The sequence below is a fragment of the Anser cygnoides genome, chromosome 11, assembly GCF_040182565.1.
Source record: "Anser cygnoides isolate HZ-2024a breed goose chromosome 11, Taihu_goose_T2T_genome, whole genome shotgun sequence".
Taxonomy (NCBI): Eukaryota; Metazoa; Chordata; class Aves; order Anseriformes; family Anatidae; genus Anser; species Anser cygnoides.
Window position 1 is genome coordinate 12,742,619 of NC_089883.1, and position 20,493 is coordinate 12,763,111.

The 20,493-nt window shown below is 55.1% G+C and overlaps 2 protein-coding genes across 2 annotated transcripts; both read left to right on the plus strand.

The window, feature by feature from the left end:
• The first annotated feature begins 1,656 nt into the window (after positions 1-1,656).
• On the plus strand, positions 1,657-9,622 carry CD276 (CD276 molecule). The gene is given in 9 exon segments (XM_067003718.1): positions 1,657-1,809; positions 2,229-2,291; positions 3,643-3,797; positions 3,799-3,994; positions 4,341-4,637; positions 6,035-6,175; positions 7,566-7,607; positions 7,805-7,840; positions 8,484-9,622. Coding segments are annotated over 8 exon segments (930 nt in total). The 5' UTR covers positions 1,657-1,809; positions 2,229-2,251; the 3' UTR covers positions 8,507-9,622.
• Positions 9,623-14,244: 4,622 nt separating this feature from the next.
• On the plus strand, positions 14,245-17,394 carry LOC106044170 (zona pellucida sperm-binding protein 3-like). Its single transcript, XM_013194065.3, has 9 exons — positions 14,245-14,695; positions 15,353-15,471; positions 15,552-15,655; positions 15,845-16,022; positions 16,099-16,219; positions 16,324-16,415; positions 16,486-16,631; positions 16,878-16,997; positions 17,219-17,394. The coding sequence occupies exons 1-9, from the start codon at positions 14,285-14,287 to the stop codon at positions 17,347-17,349; spliced, it is 1,422 nt and encodes a 473-aa protein (XP_013049519.3). The 5' UTR covers positions 14,245-14,284; the 3' UTR covers positions 17,350-17,394.
• Positions 17,395-20,493: the final 3,099 nt, after the last annotated feature.

A 20,493-nucleotide genomic window follows, 5' to 3' on the forward strand; every position in this document is an offset into this window, starting at 1 on the left:
TAACAGTAAGGAATCTGCCTGTGCTCAGACACTGTGATGTCTGAGCCCTACACTGGGAGTCTGCATCTTTTTGGGGTCTTTTTGCTGAACCCCTTGGGCTCCACTTGCATTTCTGGAGCTGGGTAGGGACTCATCTCATGCAGAAGGTCCCTGCAAGCCCAGCTGGTCTCCAATTGGAGACGGAGGGCTGCATCCTTTCTGGCAGCATCCCCAAAAAGTGCCTCTGGGTTGATGGGGCTCTTGCGTCTGGTCTCCAGGAGCTGTGCACAGCCACCACCCCCACCAGGCTGGGCATGGAAAGAGGAACCCTCCTGATCTGCAGGCACATCTGCAAATCGAGCTCCTGATTTTGAAGCATAGCTGCTTTTGAAGTATATTTGCTTCATCCTCAATTGTTCTTGTTGCTCTCACCCATGGAGCTTGGGTCAAGGCTTTGCCAGCTCCATCACCACAACATCCTTCCTTGCTCACAGGGAAAAAAAAAATCAAGTGCTTTTAAATATAGCACATCTCAGGGTATTTTTATTTGCTCTTTAGCTTTGAGCTCTCCAGGTTTGGTTGTTCCAGCTTTGCTCTGTAATCAAAAGGGTGAGGAGCTTCCTTTTCTCCTCCACAATGAGACCGAAGCCTCCCACGTGGGCACGGGGGCCACCGAGTCATGGGGAAAATGTGGGAGCCTTGGGGACACGGTGAGAGCTGCCCAGGTATCGTGTGTCTGAGGTCTTGCTTTTGTGGGCACCCCTGCACTGTGGTTCCCAAATATTTGGGGGTCCCTCCCTCTCTAGCAGCATCTTCCACCGAGGACGGTATGGGGCTGCCAGTGCCTCTGCACCCCTATTCCCCCAGCTGAATACACCCCATTCCCCAAGCTATGTGCACCCCAATTCCCTATCTCCATACATCCCACACCTGGAGCTCCCCACACCCCAATCCCCCAGCCCCATACACCTCAACTTCCTATCTCCATACAACCCCAATCGTAGGACTCCCTGCACCCCAATCCCCCAGCCCCACACACCCCACACCTGGGGCTCCCCGCACCCCAGTCCCTGGCCCCATACACCCCAATACCCTAGCCCCATACAGCCCGATCCCCCAGCCCCCACACCCCACACCTGGGGCTCCCTGCACCCCAGTCCCTGGCCCCATACACCCCAATAACCTAGCCCCATACAGCCCGATCCCCCAGCCCCACACACCCCACACCTGGAGCTCCCTGCACTCCAGTCCCCCAGCCCCATACACTCCAGCCCCCAAGCTCTATGCACCCCAATTCCCTGTCTCCATACACCCCAATCTCCCAGCCCCACACACTCCACACCTGGGGCACCTTGCACTCCAGTCCCCTATCCCCATACACCCCATACCTGGGGCTCCCTGCACCCCAATCCCCCAGCCCTGTACACCCCAATCCCCAAGCTCCATGCACCCCAATTCCCTATCTCCATACACCCCATACCTGGAGCTCCCTACACCCCAATCCCTGGCCCCATACACCCCAATCCCTACCCCCTTACACCCCAATTCCCTATCTCCATACACCCCATACCTGGAGCTCCCTACACCCCAATCCCTGCCCCCTTACACCCCAATTCCCTATCTCCATACACCCCAATTCCCGGCCCCGCACCCCCCAGTCCCCCATTCCCCCCGCGGCCCCTCCTCCCCCGCCGGACCCCGGGCAGGAAGCGGCCGCAGCCAACCAGGGCCCGAGCGGATCCGAAGGGATCCGACGGGATCCGAAAGGAGCCGAAGGGATCCGGAGGGAGCCGAGCGGGGCCGAGCGCAGCCGAGCGGGGCTGAGGCGCGGTAGGTGCGGGCCGGGCGGGGACGGGGGGCGCCGGGGGGCGCCGGGCAGGGGGCGGCCGCGGGGCTCCGTGAGCGGCCCCCGGGGCTCCGTGAGCGGCCCCGGCCTCGGCCGCAGCCCCGGGGCCTCCCCGGGCTTTGTGGTGGCGGGGGGGGAATGAATGGGGCCGGCCGGGGGGGCCCCGAGGGGTGGGGGGGGGCCCCGCCGCCTTCCCCTCCCTGGGGGCTCCTCCTCGGGGTCCCCCCGGTTTGGGGCTGAGCCGCGGGGAAGCGGCTTGGGAAGGGAGCGACGGGACGTGGGGGGGGAGCGGCGAGGTTCCCGACACCCTTTGGGTGTCTTTTTAAATTTTATTTTATCTTTTCGTAATTATTTTAATAGGTATTTTTTGATTAGTATTCTTTTTTTCCCCCCCCCTTTCCAGAGTGCTGAGGAGACGCCCCAGCGATGCTCTGCCCGCTGCTCGCCCTGGCGCTCAGCCTGGCAGGTGAGCGGGGACCCCTCTGGGGCGAGCGGGGACACCCTTGGGGTGAGCGGGGACCCCTCTGGGGACACCCTTGGGGTGAGCGGGGACCCCTCTGGGGCGAGCGGGGACCCCTCTGGGGTGCTCCTCCCAGGTACACTGCGGGCACAAAGAGGGGCAAGACCTCGCCCGCCGCCACGGGAGGAGCGTCCCTGTGGCGAGGGGCTCCACATCCCATGTGCTGCAGCCAAACGGTGAAGGCGCAGCGGGGTCACGTCCTGAGGGATGTCACGGGGCTGGATCCGGCCCCACACTCAGCGGCTCCCGGACCTCCTCCGGGCACGCCACCAGCACCCGCTGGCTTGTGGAGAGGGATGAGTGGCCCTGGCCTGGCTCCCTGAGCCCTTTGCCAGCACACCAAGGCCCGACCCAAGCCCCTGGCATCGCTGCAGCAGCCCCCTGCGAATCCACAGCACAGGGGGTCCATGGCGAAGAATCCTTTCGGGATGCATGCCAGCCAGCGGCCAGGCTGGGTGATGTTCCTAAAAACCACCCACAGGCCTTTATTAATAGCCAGAGGGAGCTGTGACGCTGTGGGGCCTGCCAAGAGCCAGGCTGGCTGCCCGGGCGCTGTGCTCGTGTCTGTCCGTCCGTCTGTCCGTCTGCGTCCCCTGGCAGGGCTCACCCAGCCCAGCTCCCTCCTGAGCTCCTCTCCTGCAGAGATTTACTGGGGTCAGGATGTCAAACCTTGCTGCCGATGCACCTTCCTTGGTGCCAGGCGGGATTTTTCCCCCTTTTCCTCCCCGTATAACACTGGGAAACGTGGCCCTGGTGGGACATCCCCACCCACTGCCGTCATTCCCCAGGGGACAGGGGGCGAGCGGGTGGTGAGGGTCTGGGGGACGGATCCGCGCCTCTGCCTGCGCGGCTGCCAGCTCAGCAAGTGCCACCCAGTGCCACCTGGGGCTGGCAGAGGGACGTGGGCACGTCCTACCTGGGCATCGCACTGGTGCCATCTAGCGCCGCTTCATCACCTCCGTCCTCTCCGCAGCCTGGCGTTGGGGTGGCTTCTTGTAGACCCTACCAAAACAGAAGCGACCCCGAGCAGGTTTGGGCACCCACGGGTGCTCCTGGCAGTGCTGTCCCTGTGACGGGTGGCACTTGCTGCGTGCTGGCAGCGGAGGGCAGCAGTGCCCCTGGTTTGGGCTCAGCCCTGGGAGGCTGCTGGTCTCCCCACCTTCGCTTTGCTGGGGAAGGGCTGGAGATGTTTTCCTCCCTTCCCAGCCCCTCGATTCTCTTAGTCATTAATTAGCCGGGTGGATAATTAAGGAGATGCTTCCATGGGGGCTGACCACCTCGTGCTTCTCTCCTGCAGGTGCCATGGAGATCCAGGTCCCGGAGGAGCCCGTGGTGGCCCTTTTTGGCCGAGACGCCACCTTGCGCTGCTCCTTCTCCCCCGAGGCCAATTTCAGCCTGGACGACCTCAGCCTCATCTGGCAGCTGACGGACACCAAGCGCTTGGTGCACAGCTTTCTCCGGCGGCAGGGACCAGCTGGCCGACCAGGGCGGGGGCTACGCCAACCGCACGGCCCTCTTCTACGACCAGCTGGCCCAGGGCAACGTCTCGCTGCTCCTCCGGCGTGTGGAGATCGCGGATGAGGGCAGCTTCACCTGCTTCGTCCGCGTCCGCGACTACAGCAGCGCCGCCGTGACGCTGCAGGTGGCAGGTGAGAGGTGGAGAGCTGTCCCGGCATGCCTCCCCCAGCAAGAAGGGTTCTCCGTCACACTTTCATCCTCCACGCAGCCTCTTTCTCCACCCGTGTGGTCTCCACATGAATTCAGCCCTCCAACCGGCTGCATCTCCCCCAAAATGTTCCCCACAGGGAGGCTGATCCCTTCCTTGCTGTGGTGGGGAGGTTCTCGGCTGAGGTGCCGCTTGTGGCAGCGTGGCCAGGAATGAGTCAGAGCTGGGGAGGGTTCAGCTGGTTGGTGTCATCTGCTGGAAGGTGGTGGGTTGCTCCTGATCCTTTGGTCACCTCCGTCACCTCCTGCTGGCTTTCCTCTCCCTTTCAGCTCCCTACTCCAAGCCCAATTTGAACCTGGAGCCCAACAAAGACTTGAAGCCTGGGGACCTGGCGGCTGTGACTTGCCACGCATCCCGCGGCTACCCCGAGGCCAGCGTCCTCTGGCAGGACAGCCAGGGCACCAACATCACGGAGAACATCACCACGTCCCAGGTGGCCAACGAGGAAGGTCTCTTTGACGTGCACAGCGTCCTCCAGGTGCTGGTGGAGCCCAGCAGCACCTACTCCTGCCTGGTGCGAAACCCGGTGCTGCAGCAGGAGACCCATGCCTCCGTCACCATTACAGGTGAGCCAGCCTGGGCCAAATTTGGGAAAGGAAGGGTTGGGATCTCTTCTGAAGAAGGTGGCCGTGGTGGTACAAAGCTACCCCAGGGGTTTGTACACCGTATCCCGGCTCTACCTCTCTGCCCATGGACCTTTAGGGTGGCCTGAGGCTGTGCTGTCCTTCCCCGTATCTCCGTACCAGCATCCCAGCCTGGTGCTGGAGGTACTTGCTGAGCTGCAATATAGGTTTTGGAAGATCTGTGGGGGATTTTGGAAAGGTCTTGAGATGTTGTCCTCCTTCTAGCTTTGCTGGTTGCCCTGTCCCAGTCTAAACCACCCCAGAGAGCCAGCACAGGGCATGGTGGTCTTCCTCTCTTTAGCACGTGCCCATGGGATGCTTTCCATTTGCAGCTCTCCATCCCATCCCATCCCATCCCATCCCATCCCATCCCATCCCATCCCATCCCATCCCATCCCATCCCATCCCATCCCATCCCATCCCCTACACAAACCCCACATCACTTGCACTCTCCCCTGACCTGCTAATTAATCCTGACCAAAACACCCTTGGGGCACCCGCTGTGCTTTTCTACCTGGGCTGCTTGGCCTGGAGACCAGCACCTCAGCAAACTTTTGGGCTGGTTTGCCAGCTCGGACTGTTTGTCTCTGAGCATCGTTCAGCCTCGCCGCTTCGCCCTGACGATGTCTCGCTCTGCTGGCCCGACAAATCGGGAGTTTAGCGGCATTTATCCTGGATGGCGCGGGCAGGGAGCGTGGTCAGGGCTGTGTCGAGGAGATGGGTAGGGCTGTGCCTGGGAGCTGGGTGACAAAACCCATGGCTGTGAGCTGTGTGCCCCAAATCCAAACCTCCTGGGGCTGGCAGGGACCCCTCCTGTTGCCCTCAGGAGTCCTGCTCTGTCCCAGATGCTCTGGGGAGGGAAGAGATGAGCTCCAGGAGAGATCTCCAAGGAATCTGACCCCGTGGACTCCACTGGTGGCTTGCAGGACTCAGCCTTGACACACCAGTGACTTGCCACCAGCTCCAAGTGGCTTCTGCTCATCCTCACTCGCTCGGTTTTTATAGCTGCCTTGGAGCTCTTTATAACTTTACACACTCCCTGGTAGCGTTAATTAGCATTTAATTGGCACGGCAGTTGCTGGGTTGTGAAGGTGGGTCCCCGGTGGAGCATCAACCTTTTGGCTGCTTGCACCAAGCTCTTCCAGCAAGTGTCACGCAGGCACCTGACATTGACCATGGCGGAGCAGAGAAGAGGACACCTATAATGCTTCTGATCCTCTTCTCTAAGGGATATTTGTCCCTTGTGACAGGGAAATATCCCCTAAACTCCATCTGCCCTTTGTACCGCCGGTCCCCTCAGCGTTATAACTACAGAAGGATTTGTCTTTCTCTCCCCCAAGGCCAACACCTTGCCTTCCCCGCCGTGGCTCTCTGGGTGACGGTGGGACTCGCCATCTGCGTAGTGGTGTTGCTCATCGTCCTGGCTTACATCTGCCAGAAGAAAATCCGTGAGAGCTGCGAGGAAGAGGAGGAAAATGCAGGTAAAGCACCCCCGTCCCATCTGGGTGCACACCCTGCAGTTGGGGATGGATCAGAGGACGCTTTAACCTCTTTCCTTCTTTTGCACATAAGCGAGCGCTTTCCTCTTGTTTTTGTTTCTTCCTCCCAGCACATTTTCACCTTTCTGCTCTGCCCTTCTCCATCTCTTTCTCCCCATCCTCCCACTCTCCTCTGAGTATCCTCCACGTGCCCGATGCCCTGGCAGGACATCCGTGCGGAGAGCGTCTCCTCCGAGAAGATGCCCCCGGGCTTTGCCACCGCAGAAATGTCGAGCGCATTGACACGCAGAAATAGCATGAGACAGAGATGCTCCGTGCTCGCCCTTGCTCTCCCTTTATCCTCTCATGCTTTGTTTTGAAAGAATTAATGAAAGGCGTGCTGCTGCCTCCTGGGAAGCACTCTGAAATGCCCCCTTTGAAAAATATTTCTGTGCCAGCTCTCGTTTTCCGCATTCTTCCCCTCCTTTGGTTTGTTTCTTTTTATTACAGAGAGGTGTTTGCATGGCAAGTGGGGCTTTATTCCTTTAAAAAAAAAAAGCTGTTGTGCTCCGAAAATGGCTGCAGAAGCAGCTTTGCTGGCGTTCCCCGCTTGTTTTCTCTCGCTGGCTGCAGGGCTGATGCGTTCGTGTTGCCAAAGCCTTGCCCTGACAGCATTGTGCTGCGCAAGCTGCAGCCGCCCTGGGTTTTGCTCCTCTCCCTGCCTGCTGTGAATTTATTAATTGTTATGGTTTTATTTTATCATATCTATCTTTTTCCCCTTGGAACACAAACCCCAGTGAATTTTCCCTTTTGCTGGGGGATTTGGAGTGCCGGACAGCTCGATTGTGGCCCTGAGCCACCTGACCTTTAGCACAGGACACTGCTCCCAGCCTGCGATGGCTTCTCCCTGACCCTCAGCAATAACCTTTGCTTCAGATAATAACCCTGCAGGACCCTTTGTGGGAGCTGCAGGAAGCAGGAGCAGCAGTTTTTGCTGGTCTTTTTGGCCGGGAACAGCATCGCAGGCATTCAGAGCATCCCACTGACGGGGCTGTTCCGGCAGTGTTGCAGGAGCTGCCGTCTCCTGAGCCCCTGGCTCTGGATGGTAGCGGTGCTATAAACAGGGAGCCAAGCGGGCACGCTGCATCGTGCTGAGCTGCTGGGGTCACGAACAGGCAGGGAAATTCCTCCCTGTGGGGTGCCAGGGCTCGGCATGGGGCCGGAGGAGGGTTGCTGGCTGCAGGTGGGTACCACTTGCCGCCTCCCTCTCCATCGCCAGTATTTCGGCAGAGCCTGGGATGTGCAGCCAGGGATGGAGGCATGTCCACCGAGCCCGGTGGGCTTTGAGGGGAGGTCTGCAGGTGCTTCACACTCTCCCGGTTCTGTTTTGTAGGGACAGAGGAGCAGGACGAGGATGGGGAAGAACCCAAGACAGGTGGGTGCTGTCTCATGGCTGCGGGGCTGTTCCCAGTGCTCCCAGTACCATGCTGAGAATGGGACTGGGGGGCAGCCACCTTCAATCCCTCCATCTCCCTGTTAATGTGTTCTGCTCACAAACTGCCAAAGGAAAGCGACTGGGGGTCTGAGGCTGTTCCACACAAGCTGACCATGTGCTGGCTTTGCTTTTTGCAGCTCTGCAGCCGCTGAAGAGCACAGAAGACAAAGCAGGTGAGCGCATCCGCTGAGCGTCTTTGTCCCCTGCTCCAGGAGCCTGCTGGAGGGGACACAAGCTGACTCGATGCAGCAGTAACTATTTCTCCACAAGCTGGTCAGCTTGGGATGAAGTGGGTTTTTTTTATTTTATTTTATTTTCCATTTGCTGTAGAACGATCAAATTTCCCCAGATTGCTTCTATCAAGCAGCGCTCTGGTTTGGGCCGCTCTGACCGATGCTTGTATTTCCCAGCCAGAGATGAAGTGATGTGAGCAATGGCTTTGACGTGCTGTTTGCTCAGCTATAAGATGCTTCTGAGAAAGTTTTGTCTCCTGTTCAGGTTTTTCTTGCACGTTGGGAGTTTTCTTGGTCTGAGATACATTCAAGCATCCTAATCTTTGCACCCAAAGCTGTATTTAGTCCTCAGGGTGCTGGGACTGTGAGAAATGGAGGGGAGCAGCGCAGGGGGCTGCACCCCCAGCTTTCCCTTCTGCTCTAGCCCAGGTTGAGAACAGCCTTATGCAGGCCCTGCCAAGAATCTGGGTCTCTGCAGATGTGGGTGACCACTTTCAACTCCATGCCTGTGGATTATTATTATTAATATTTAAATTTTTATTGCGAATTTTAATTTCTTCCTTTCTTTTTTCTCCTTCCCTAGAAAATGAGCAAGAAATTGATTGACGCGAGCTGGGACAGCTCCAGGCAACACCGTGTGCCCTGCACCACCCTGCGGTGACAAACCCAGGACACCTCGGAGGGACAGGGACACCCCGACCCTCTGCCACCGCCGCTCCGGGTGCCATCCCCCTCTTCCCGCGCCGGCCGCGTTTTCGGGGCGCCCTGGGGCTGGAGAGAGGCTGCGCCTCCCTTTACCCCCAGCGAGCCCCCAAAGCCACCTCCCGAGGGACCTGGGACATCGTGTCCTGCGTGGGGTCGTTGGGTGTCTGTCTGTCCGTCCTCATCCCCAGGGAGCGCCGGGCTGAGCCCCCAGGGTGAGCATCATTCCAGAGGCACATTAGGACAATTACTTTGTTTTTTTTTTTTCACCTTGCACCACTGCAGTTCCAACCGGACTTTTATTCTTGCCTTAAATGCATGGTTATCCCATGCTTCAAATTAACACAGAGGATTTTTCGGGGGGGTGAATCTTCTCCCTGTCCCGACCCTGCAGCCGGAGGCAGGGCTCAGGGAATAACTAGGGCTGTGCTGCGTGATGCCTTTTTTTTATTTTGGAGTGGTTGGAAGGCGGCGGGTGGCAGAGGCAGGGGGTTTTAGCAAGGGGCAAGGTGTTAATGCCACCCACAGAACCTGGGTTCAGCCCAGGAATGCTGGAAAAAACACCCCAATATCGTTTTTAAGGGAAAAAAAAACACACCAAAATCTAGTTTTTAAGAGAAGTTTGTGCATCCATGGGGTATGTGACAGGTGCTCATCCCCAGCTGGACCAATGTGCCTATTGCCTAATTAAATATTAAACAATAACTCGGGAGCACACAGGGGGTGCACTAAAGCCCTGCAAAGCGCCTTAGCATCCTCGCTGCCCCAAGTGTTTGTGCTGGAAATAATGCTTGTTTAACTCAATTTGGGTAAAACCGCCTGCTCGGATGGCTGCAGGAAGAGGCACCCCAATGCCAAGCGTGGCTGATGCCGGGGGTCGAACGCAGGCTGAGAAATGGGTTTGCTCGTGGCGTGTCCCTGGGTCCAGCGATGGGTCTCTGTTGGTTGTCATTTTTATTTAAAATCCAAGGATCTGGAGGGTTTCGTGCCTTGACAAATAAACTCGTGGGTTGTTTTGGATGATGGTTTCTGGGCTTGAGGGTTCCGCTCTCCCCCATTCTTGTATTTTCGGAGGTGGCTGAAGGCTGTGTGTTACTAGAAGAGAAAAAAGGAGTGAGGATGAACTCAGGTTGTTTCCTACCTTAAAGCCCCGTTTCCTTCCCAAATCATCGATGGCTCACACTGTTTCTAGAGTCACTAGAGGACACAAGGGCCAATTTTGGTGGCGGAGGAGGTCTAAGGGACGAAGGACACCAACCTGTAGGATAACGGGCTTCAGTAGGCCCCTTGCTCATGGGATGAGCTGCATCATACCGTGCATTACGTTTTTGGGTTGATTTTGTGAGATTCAGCACAGCAAGAGGAAATCCCTAATGTCCATCCCCATCTGTGATGTGTTCCCAGGGTGTTTGGTGGCCTGGGCTGGCCCTGCAAGACCTTGCACGGTTCTTGCAGCCTTGATGGATCCATCCTTTATGGATGCTCAAAGTAATGCATGCATATTTTGGACCTGAGCTTTGCTTTGGCTCCGTCTTCTGCTGCCACGGTGGCATCATCCATCACCAGCTGATGAGCCCTGCCGCGATAACTCCTCTTTATTTTCATACTTAGAGCAGCAGAAGAAGGTGCAAAATCCCAAGGGGGCCATCAGCATCTTTGTACCAGCCATATGAAATACCCCTGAAATTCAGGCTGCTGTTTAATCCCATCCGTCGGTGGGGTTTGATCAGGAGCTGCCAGGGGAAGGGGTCTTCTTCAGCCCGCCGCAGCCGGCGAGGATTATTTTTAGCTGTCCTTCCCGGGCATGCAGCCAGGCGCTGCATTTTAATAGAAAAATATTTCTAAAAGCGAGACAAGTTAAAGCGTGCCGGTATCAAACTCGTATTAGGGAGGGGATGGATGGTTATTTCATTTAGGGGCCATGATGTACAGCCTGAATTAAGCACTAGTGCAATTTTTAACGAGGTGCCAGGAGGTACCATTAATATTAGTTAGCACCCAGACGCTGGGCTGGGCGAATAAAGCCATTAACCCTCCCTGCCCGGCGCTGATGAGTGATGGGACGAGTCGTCCTGAAGCTCGGGACCTTCACGGTCTTTAAAGATCCCGAGATAGCTCCACCAGCACACATGCTTCCACCACCGCCAGCTTCTCCTGTGGATTTAATTATGGAGGGGGGATGCAAACAGCTAGTTGCAGGTTAATGGGGTGGGATGCGGCAATGCCTCCATGGTGCTTGTCATGAGATGAACTGGGGGATTTGGACTAAATGGTCTCCAGAGGTGATTTCCAGCATCAACTGCTCTGTAATTCCCAATGGGAGCCACTGCACAGAGAGGAAATGGGATGTTTTAGGACACCCCCATGCCGTAACGCAAGCACGTTCGCTTCTTGTTCCCCTAAAAACCTGCTCAGCTCCTGGGTCTCTGCTCCAGGAACGTGGACTTTCCTCCCAGCCAGCTGCTGAAGGTGAGGAGCAAAGCCCTAAGGTCACGGATGAGAGCAGATGGAAGCAGAGGGTTTTTAAAATCACTTTCCACCTTTGTTCGCAGCTTCTCCTGACTAAGCAGCATCCAGAAAAAAAAAAATCCATCTGAAATCCAGGATGCTTGTTAACTGGTGGTTCCCATTTTCCTGCAAACACCCGAACGAAACGCTCTCTTTTGGTGTGAAAGAGGGCATTTCATCCCATCCGAAATGGCCTTGCCCTTTGAGCCCGCGTGTTCCATACGGCCACATTTTGTTTCATTTCCCTTTCGTTTTCCTCCTGATAAGAAGCTCTGCTTGGGGAACAAATGTGGAAGTTGAAGCCAACTCAAAGCCATCGTCCTCCACCTACTCCAAAAACCATGCCCGAGCACTCACAAGCATCTTCTCAGGCAGAAAAAGGCTTTGAAAAACTCTTGCCTGGTACCTAAATCCTTTCAGTGGGGATTAAAAAGTGGCATTTTCAAAGCACTGCTATTTTTAAAGAGGAGTTGGTATTTTCAGAATCAGTTGCTCTCTCCTGGGACCCATTTTTTGGAGCCGAGTCCCGGACGGGTTATTCCCTGCTGCCACAGTGCATCTGGTCCTGATATGTCAGAGTGAACCGAGGGGCTGAGAGACGTTTTAATTACAGACTTGGCTATCCGGCGTGATTTGTCACGGGCAACTTGAGCAATTTATCCATCAGCAGTTAGACGCAATCTGAACCAGAAGGAGCATTTATCTCGTTGACTCAAAAGAGAGATTTGAAATGAAACGGGGGAATTTCTTACAAGCCCCTACCTGGCATTCATTTTCAAACCTGGAGTGCGTTCGCACTCTTTTCCCACGTGTGCCCAGGGGCTCGTTTCCCTTTGGGATGGATGAGGGTGAGGAAGGGTGATAATGGGGTGGCTCGGGTGCCTTTTTAATGCCGTGTCATGACCGGGAGCCAAATCCCTGGACGATGCTCTCGCCAGCAGGATCTGGGCTGCAGACGGGGTGATGGCATCATTTTCTCGGGGCGGGAGGCGAGGAGGTTGTTGTTGCTCAATGAGCCTTGGAGAAGCATGTGCTGTCTCAGGTAAGTAGAAGTTGCTAAAGCGTTGCCTGATGAGTATTCAATTCCCCGATTAATACAGTATTTAACACTCCAGTGAAAAAAGCACCCTGGCAAACAAACGGATGAGCCATGGAGAGAAGAAGTGCTGACAGTGCAGTTCTTTTCTGTGCACGAAATCATTCTCCAATCTCAGGGAAAACGCAGGTGCTGATGCGCTCTGCGGCACGCGGCCAAGCTGGGCGCCCCCATTCCTCCCTGAAGGGCTGAAGAGGAAGGATGGTGCCCACCCAACCCTGGGCTTTTCCCTTCTTGCCAACATTAGCACGGTTTGCTCCGAGCTCTTCTAAGCGCAGGCAAGGACGGCCGGTGTATGTGAAGAGAAAGCCGATGTCCCCCGGTGTCCTTCACCACCGGAGGAAATCTATAGCCAGGGATGGGAAGGGTTATTCCTTCAGAGCCATTAAATGCAGATCACAGTGATGGATGTTGCCGGGAGGTGGTGGATGTGTTTTCCTTGATGTGTTTTATTTTTATGTGTGGTTGTTTTTTTTGTTTGTTTGTTTTTCTTCTTTTTTTTTTTTCTGCCTATTGATCTCATCTCCCAAATGAGAATAAAAACCGTTCCCACCCATCAGATTCAGCCTTTCCCACCCCAGCTCCTGGAAACTCCACTTTTTTCACTGGAGTGTTAAATACTGTATTAATCGGGGAATTGAATGCTTATCTGGCAATGTTTAAGGCTCATCAATCTCCCCTCCACCGAGCGAGCGCAGGGCATGAGCTGGGCTTGGAGATGACCCACTGCTAGCTGAATTAATAAAGAGAGCCTGAGCTGCCAGAGAGGTTTTTCTTGTTGTATCATTTATTCATCACTCATAAAACTATCCACGCTTCAGGGAGACCACAGCAGATGTGTAATGCATGGGCCTGCAGCAAAGGTGGGCGCTGCTGGGATTTGGCTGCCTCCCCCGAGGCCACACAGCACGCGTAACCCCAAATCCACCCCGCAGAGGGGCGGAAGATGCTTCATCCCGTAAAACCCACATTATGGGTCATGCATGCAATGCTCCTGTAGAAACATACCGTGAACACAACCACTTGTGTTAAGAACACCTCCCCCCGGCTTGTTCAACACCAGGGCATTGTCCCCATGCCGAGGAGACCCCACTGCCAGCAGCTTTGCGTGACCCCAGCCCCTCCACCCAGCACAGCCATGTACAGCCATTAGTCATCCTACTGTACGCACAAGCAGCTGTGCCAATTAGCATAATTAACACATGAGGGCCAATTAATCTCTTGATTATGCCTGCCATTCACTTATCAGCTGCTATTATGGGAAGATCGGCTTTTGTACCTCTGCTTTCTATGCAAATAAGCCGGTTATGATGCCTTCATTACTCGACATACAATTACCCAGCGCAGATACCCATGAAATCGAGCACGGACAGATTGCCAGCATGCACGGGCCGGAGCCCAGGTGGATTTGGCAGCTGAAGGAGCTCTGAAAGTCCTCTCTGTGTCTGAAAGTGCCACCTTGAGCAGTGCACCACACCATGGGTTTTGGGTAATCTGATGTGCAGGAGACCAGAAATATTTGTGGGATGGTGGCCGAGTCCTTGGCAACCAGTGGCCAACACTGGCTCCAGTTCAGCCATAGGGAAGGGGACACAGACACAGGCACAAGGGATGCTGTGGCCATGGGGGCTGCTGGGCCTAGATCCCATCTTGTTGCCACCCCTGGGCTTGGTTCTGCGGCTCTCTGGTATCAGGGATGCTCAGGAGGTCAGCAAAACCTGCGGTCCATGGAAATATGGTGGGATGCAATACGTCCCCACCACATTAGCCCTCTGTCTGTTCTCCTACCATGGTGACCTCTTGTCCCCAAACAAGTGCCTGATGCCACCCCCACCAGGCAAGGCAGGAAGACATGGGACAATGCCCTGGGGCAATTCCAGGTGTGGGGTTGGTGAGATTTTCCCCCCTGCCCCTCGAGGGAGGGGTGTCCCAGCTGGGTCTCATTGACCTGGGTTGTCCCTGGATGCTCCAAGGGCTGGGTGGAGGCCCCCAGGTGCATCCCATCTGCTCTTCAGGGAGTTGGTATAAAAGGCTCCTGAGCAGCCTCTTCTCTATCTGCTGGTTTTGTCAGGCTCAGGATGGGGTCTGGAAGCAGCCTGGGTATTGCTCTGCTGTGCTGGGCACTGGCTGAAGCAGTGTCTTACAGCCCCTGGGATCTCTCCCCAGGGGACTCAGGGGTCTTGAGGGTCCGAGGGGACTCTTCGTGGAGATGGCACCACCAGGTGCCTTCCTTCTCCCAGCCCTCCCCATGGGCATGGGTGGATGTCTCCCAGCTCCAGGCTGCCGCCCCCCTGCACCCCGTGGCCGTGCAGTGCCAGGAGGCACAGATGGTGCTCACAGTGCACCGGGATCTCTTTGGCACCGGGCGCCTGGTCCGGGCTGGGGACCTGACCCTGGGCACAGCCAGCTGCCCGGCCACGGCCCAAAATGCTGCTGAGAAAGTGGTGACCTTCGTGGCTGGGCTGCACGAGTGTGGCAGCACCCTACAGGTGAGGTGGGGTGCTAGGGTGAGGGGCTGCTCCATCCCTGGTGCTGCTGCTTGGGTAGTGGGCTAATGGGCTTTGATCCACACTGGGGTGATTAAATGGGGGTTATTTGGGACTAGTAAGTAGTAACGTGCTGCCTAATTCTTCTTGGGAGTGGCTCAGTTCTAGAAATGATATAGTAAAGGTGATGCCAAGGGTTGAGGTTGGGGTGAGGGGTACGTCTGCTAACAGTAGCTCTTAAGTGAAGTGCCTTGGGACCATTGCAGGGCTGGTTTTGGGAGTATGCATGCTGTCCCTGAGCCCTAGGTGAATCCACTGAATGGCAAGCAAGGCTTGTAGTGCTTTTCTTCTACCTCTTCAAGAGCCAGAGGAGTTGATGTCCTCCCACTTATTTAGGAGGAAGGAGGCTTCAGGCATTTTGTCCTACCGCACTTGCCCAGCTGGTGTGGGCACTTCTTGGGGTGGTGGCCCTCAAGACTGACCTCTTATGAGGTCAGTCTTATTCTCAGGTGCTGAGATGCCAGCCCAAATCATGGCATCCTGAATGTGGAGGACAGGCTGATGGAGCTGCAGGTCCTGGTGCTGGGTGCCTGACAGTGCTGAGGTTTGGGCTGACCCGTTTGTTCTGCTGACTTATCAGCTCTCCCATGTCCCTTCCAGATGACCCCAGACTCCCTGATCTACAAAACAAGCTTGTTCTACAAACCCACTGCTGCTGGCAACGCGGTCATTGTAAGAACCAGCCCAGCCGTGGTTCCTATCGAGTGTCACTACCCCAGGTGAGCCAATGAGGCAATGTCTCTGCTCCTACGGACCTAGGGTGGTGGTGGCATCTCTGCTGACATACTTATGCTTTTAGGAAGAGCAACGTGAGCAGCAATGCTGTCCAGCCTACCTGGGCTCCCTTCCACTCCACGCTGTCAGGGGAAGAGAAGCTGGTGTTCTCCCTGCGCCTCATGAGCGGTGGGTGCCCCCTCTGATACCTGCTCCTGGCCGTGAATGCTGAGATCCCCAAAAAAACTAGGGGCTGGGTTACCCCACACTTTACAGGAGGGATATATGGGGTTGCTGGTCAGTTAGGAGGTCCCACAAGAAAGGGAGGGCAGCATGCTTTTTGCCAAAGCAACCTGTGGCTTCAACTGTGCCTTCCAGATGACTGGAGCTCCGAGAGGCTCTCCAACGGCTTCCAGCTGGGGGAAAGCCTGCACCTCCAGGCCGATGTTGTGGTGGGGGGCCACGTGCCCCTGCGCCTCTTTGTGGAGGACTGCGTGGCAACTCCGAGTGCAGACCGGAGCTCCTCGCCCCGCTACTCTTTGATTGACCTCAGCGGGTAAGGGGGGACAGCGCGGTTTGCGTGGCGGTGCCATAGCTTGTTGGGATGTCCCTGACTTCTGCTCCCTGTCCAGGTGCTTGGTGGATGGGAGAGCCGATGACACCACCTCAGCATTTGTGTCCCCGCGGCCGAGGCAGGAAACGCTGCAGTTTGTGGTCGATGCTTTCAAGTTCGCAGGAGATGACAGGAACCTGGTGAGATGTGTCTGACCCCCTGGCCCTGCCCGCACAAGAGCAGTGCTGTCCTGCATGAAAAAAATCACCCCAACCTGGGGATTTTGGCTTAATTTCCCTTCCAGATCTACATCACCTGCCACCTGAAGGTCTCCCCAGCTGACCAGGCCCCAAACCCACTGAACAAGGCCTGTTCCTTCAACAAAGCCAGCAGCCTGTGAGTATACCTGGGGGGCTTGGGCAGGGGGCAGCCCGGAGGAGAGGGCTCACAGGTGGCTCTGTTCCAGCTGGGCTCCCGTGGAGGGCACCGGGGACATCTGCAGCTGCTGTGAGACGGGCAACTGTGCACTGTATGGAGGCTACTCCCGGAGAAATAACCCCCTGGCCAGGTGGCCAGGGAGGCGCTTGGGGAGAGACATCTCTTCCAGGCAAGGTAGGGCTCGGTGTGCCCCAAAATGCGGCCCTAATTTGGTGACCTCCCAGGCTGGGGTGGCTGAGATGCTGGAAGGTCTGAGATGTCACCTCTTGGGGATGAGCTTGGCTCTTCTCTGCTGTCCTTGGGCAAATAGTTCTCCCTTTTGTATAAAGCTACACAAAACCACCTCGCTGTAAACCCTGAAACTCCAATGGATCAGGAATTGCCTCACCTGCCAGCTCACTCACCCACATCTCTTCTTAGGTGGGTCCTCAAGGGCAGCAGAGGCTGAAGTCTCAGTTGGACCACTGTTAATCCTTGACCCAGCTCAGGGGTTACGGAGTGCCTCGGGACGGCTTGTGCCAGCAGGGAGGGCACCGCAGGGTATGTGTCTGTGTGGCTGTGCCTTCACCTCTCTGAAGATGACTCCAGGTTGATCTAATAGTGAATTCCTCCATGATTTCGTGCCTAGATGGACTCTCTGGTGTATCTGCTGAAAAAAACTGTCTGGGGGGCTTTTTTACCCCTATACTGCCTGCATGTTGTGCCACTGCCAGATGGTGGAAAGCCATAAAATGTGTAGTAAGGGGATTTCTCTCTTCTAGGTGCTGCTGAAGGACTTCCTACGCTGGTCCAAGTCACCATGCTTGCAGCAGCTGCTGTGCTGAGCTTAACTGCCCTTGGAATATTTCTTGTGTGCAGAAAGTGCAGATGCCCTCTGGGAATGTCATTGTAACTCCCTGTACCTAATAATAAAAAAAGTTTGTCTTCCCTTTGTGATCTTGGTGGTGAGGAGGGACAGCGGTCAGCCCCTGCCCTGATGGGATGGCATTTGAGGCTGTGCTCGGGAACCAGGTAAGCCAGCTCATGGGGTGACCACGAGCTCTTGAAGCCACCACTGAAGCAGGGATGGGATTAGACTGGGATCAGACCAGTCTGTTGCATCCTGCAGAGAGCTGCTTTTCATCCCTGAGCAGCAGCAGTAGCCCCCTCTGAGCTGAGCAAACTGCTCCTGGCCCTAGGGAGAAACTACAAAGGGGCAAAGCAGTGAGGCTGAGAGCGATGCCTGCAGCTCCAGTTCTTGGCTTTTGGTCCTCTCCTTTTGCTAGTGCCTTCTGAAAGCTGCTGCTGATTAAAGGCATTGCCTCTGCTTGGCAGCTGAATGCTGGAATATTTGTCTTTTGCCCTTAAGCCCTTGGGTTGCAATTCCCTAGCCATTAGGCTGCAGTCTAGTGCTGCCAATTCTCCTTACAATCCTCAAACAAAGCCTGAGCAGGGCTACATCTCTGCAAATGAGCCTTCCCTAACACCCTTATGCAACCTCTCTTGTCACGGAAATGATCCTGTTTGCACGGAGAGATGAGCTTGGCACTTGTGCTCCATGGGCTGTGCGGGGTGCAAAGCAGGAACCCCAGCCCAGAACGAGCTGGATTTGAGAGCCTGGGGACGATGTGCCTGGGGAAGATGTTTCGTAGTTCTGTGTTTTTGTTTTTTTAAATGAATTATGTAGCTGAGCTGAAATAATCAGGTGGAAAAATGAGGCAGCCATGTAAGCTTTTTGGGGAGGCTGAGATTTTCCTTGGTCAGGCCATCAGCCTTCATGTTTTATGCACGAGCTACTCTGTGCGGGAGCTGAACCCCCCCTTTTTTTAAAAAAAAAAATACTTTTTTTATGTTGAGTTGATGACAGGGGACATGAGGTTGTGCTAAGTGTGTATGGCCAGGCTGTGATGCTCAGGGCAGACCAAGGGGATACCAATGGTCCTCCTAGGGGCATGGAGGCTGGCCTTGTCCTCTGGGCAGGACCTGGAGGCTGGCCTCTACAGGAGGTCCTCTTCAAGCCACTCATCTTTCTTGAGGCTCCTCACTCAACTCTAAAACCACTTTCTTCCCATCCTCTAAGGAGATGTGCAACCTGCTGCTCTTGTCACTGTTGTCTGATGCCTCGGGGTTTCCCTGGGACCTGGTGCTCCTCTAGGAAGGCAGCCACCAGCAGAAGACTTCACCTCACCCTTCTAAAGCCTTCAGCCCCCAGATAAGGAAATGGGGGAAATCTAGCTACTTTTTGGCTGCTTAAGCATGAACCTTCTCTCTTGCTGTGGTACGAATCTGGTGGTCTGTTGGGTGAAAGCCGGCACAGGGAGCATGTGAGGAGCACCTGGGGTGGTGGTGGTGGTGCTGGCAGCAGGGGAGGCTGAGCAAGGGGGAGCAGAGCGTGACTGGGGGGCTCTGAGCTGTGTTGCATCCCTCTGGGTTCAGATCTTCTCTCAAGACCTGCCTGTAGCAGGAAAAAAAAAAAAACTTTCCTGCTGGCCCCTTTCTGAGCAATGAAGGGGCTGCATGTCTGCTACTGCTGCTTTGAGCAGTCAGCTTCTACCTTGCCAGCTTTTGTGTGTTTTGTTTTTTTAATATTTTGACTTAGCACACCTATTATTTCTCTAGTATTAATCCAGAAACATTTCCCCACAGCTTACTAGAGGGAGGAAGCAACGTTCCCTGGCTGCAGGAGGGCAGGAAGCAGGCTGTCCCTGCATGTCTGCTCCCTAACCAGCTGAGCTCCAAGGAGCAAAGCACATTGTAAATAACTTCTTGCTTCCTACCTGCTCCTTGCTTAGCATAAGACCCAGAGATTGCTTTCTAACCTGATTAATTGTGGTATAAATCCCCTTACATTGGAATTTTCCCCCCTCTGTGAAGAGTGTGCATCTCAAAGATGCTGCTGGTGGAGGTGGGAGATGCAATGCCTTTGCCCTGGCCTCATGAGCACCACATCTCTCCCCAGCCCCCTATCTCCTGCTTCTGGGCTTTATTAGCTTTTGTTTCCCTCGTATGCACGAGCACCTGAGTAAAGACTTAATTAGAAAGCTGCAGATGCTGGCAGAACAATCAATTTGTGGGAATTAATAATGGGAATGAGGATGCAGTGCAGTTATTCACTGGTGTCTCCCACTTGCTGTAAGTGCCACATTGTATGGAGATGCTAGTGATAAGCTCTAAGTGGTCTTCAAGGCAATTAATTAAAAGAAAAAAAATAATTTACTACACAGAAGAACATCAGGTAGTACTTACAAGGATTTAAAGGTACAAATGAGCTGCTGCCCACGTTCATTTGGAGATTTGCACTGCCCTGTGGAAGTGGTGCGAGTGTAAGTGCCATCTAGAGTAGCTGCTCCAAAATGTCCCTCTCTGGGCATGGACCATAGCAAGGATAATTAAAGGCTGTAAAAATAATTAATTGAAGGCTTTCCCAAGAAAGGGAACTCACTGCTGCAAGATGATGGTGGGTCTGGGTGCATTTGGAGGTTGTGGTGCAGGGCTGTGTCCCTATGGGGTGGATTTTTGGGAGACCGTAAGACGGTCTGGTAGGCTGGAGATGCTCTGGGAGATGCAGCATCCACCAGAGGAAGGAAAAACAAGAGAAAGGAAGAAATGTTCACTTTAGCCCTTCCGTATTGTCTCATCACAGCACCCAAAGGCTTGGGGTTGGCAGACGTCCTTCTCTGACCACGGCACACACTTATCCTCCACTTCATGGTGTTGCACATATTTTTTAAGCAAGGATATGTGGTGCAATGAGAATTGAGTGTGGGTTTGTTTGTTTTTTAAAAAAGCAACCCAACTAAATTTCTAAGGAACAAGCCTCCCCTATCAGCCCCAAGCTGTCTGCCTCATGATTTAGACACAAAACCGATGGAGGTCACAGAGGTTCGTGGGGTTGGGGTGAGCCCCACAGGCAGCTGCACATCCCAAGGACTTTCCAGCCCTATTTATGGCCCAAAGCATCCTCTGGACCTTGCCCCAGAAGAAGTGGGGGGCAGAAGCAGGAGACTGTTTTTTTGGCTGTGCTTTGGCCACATCTCAGAGGCTTTAGCCATGCTGT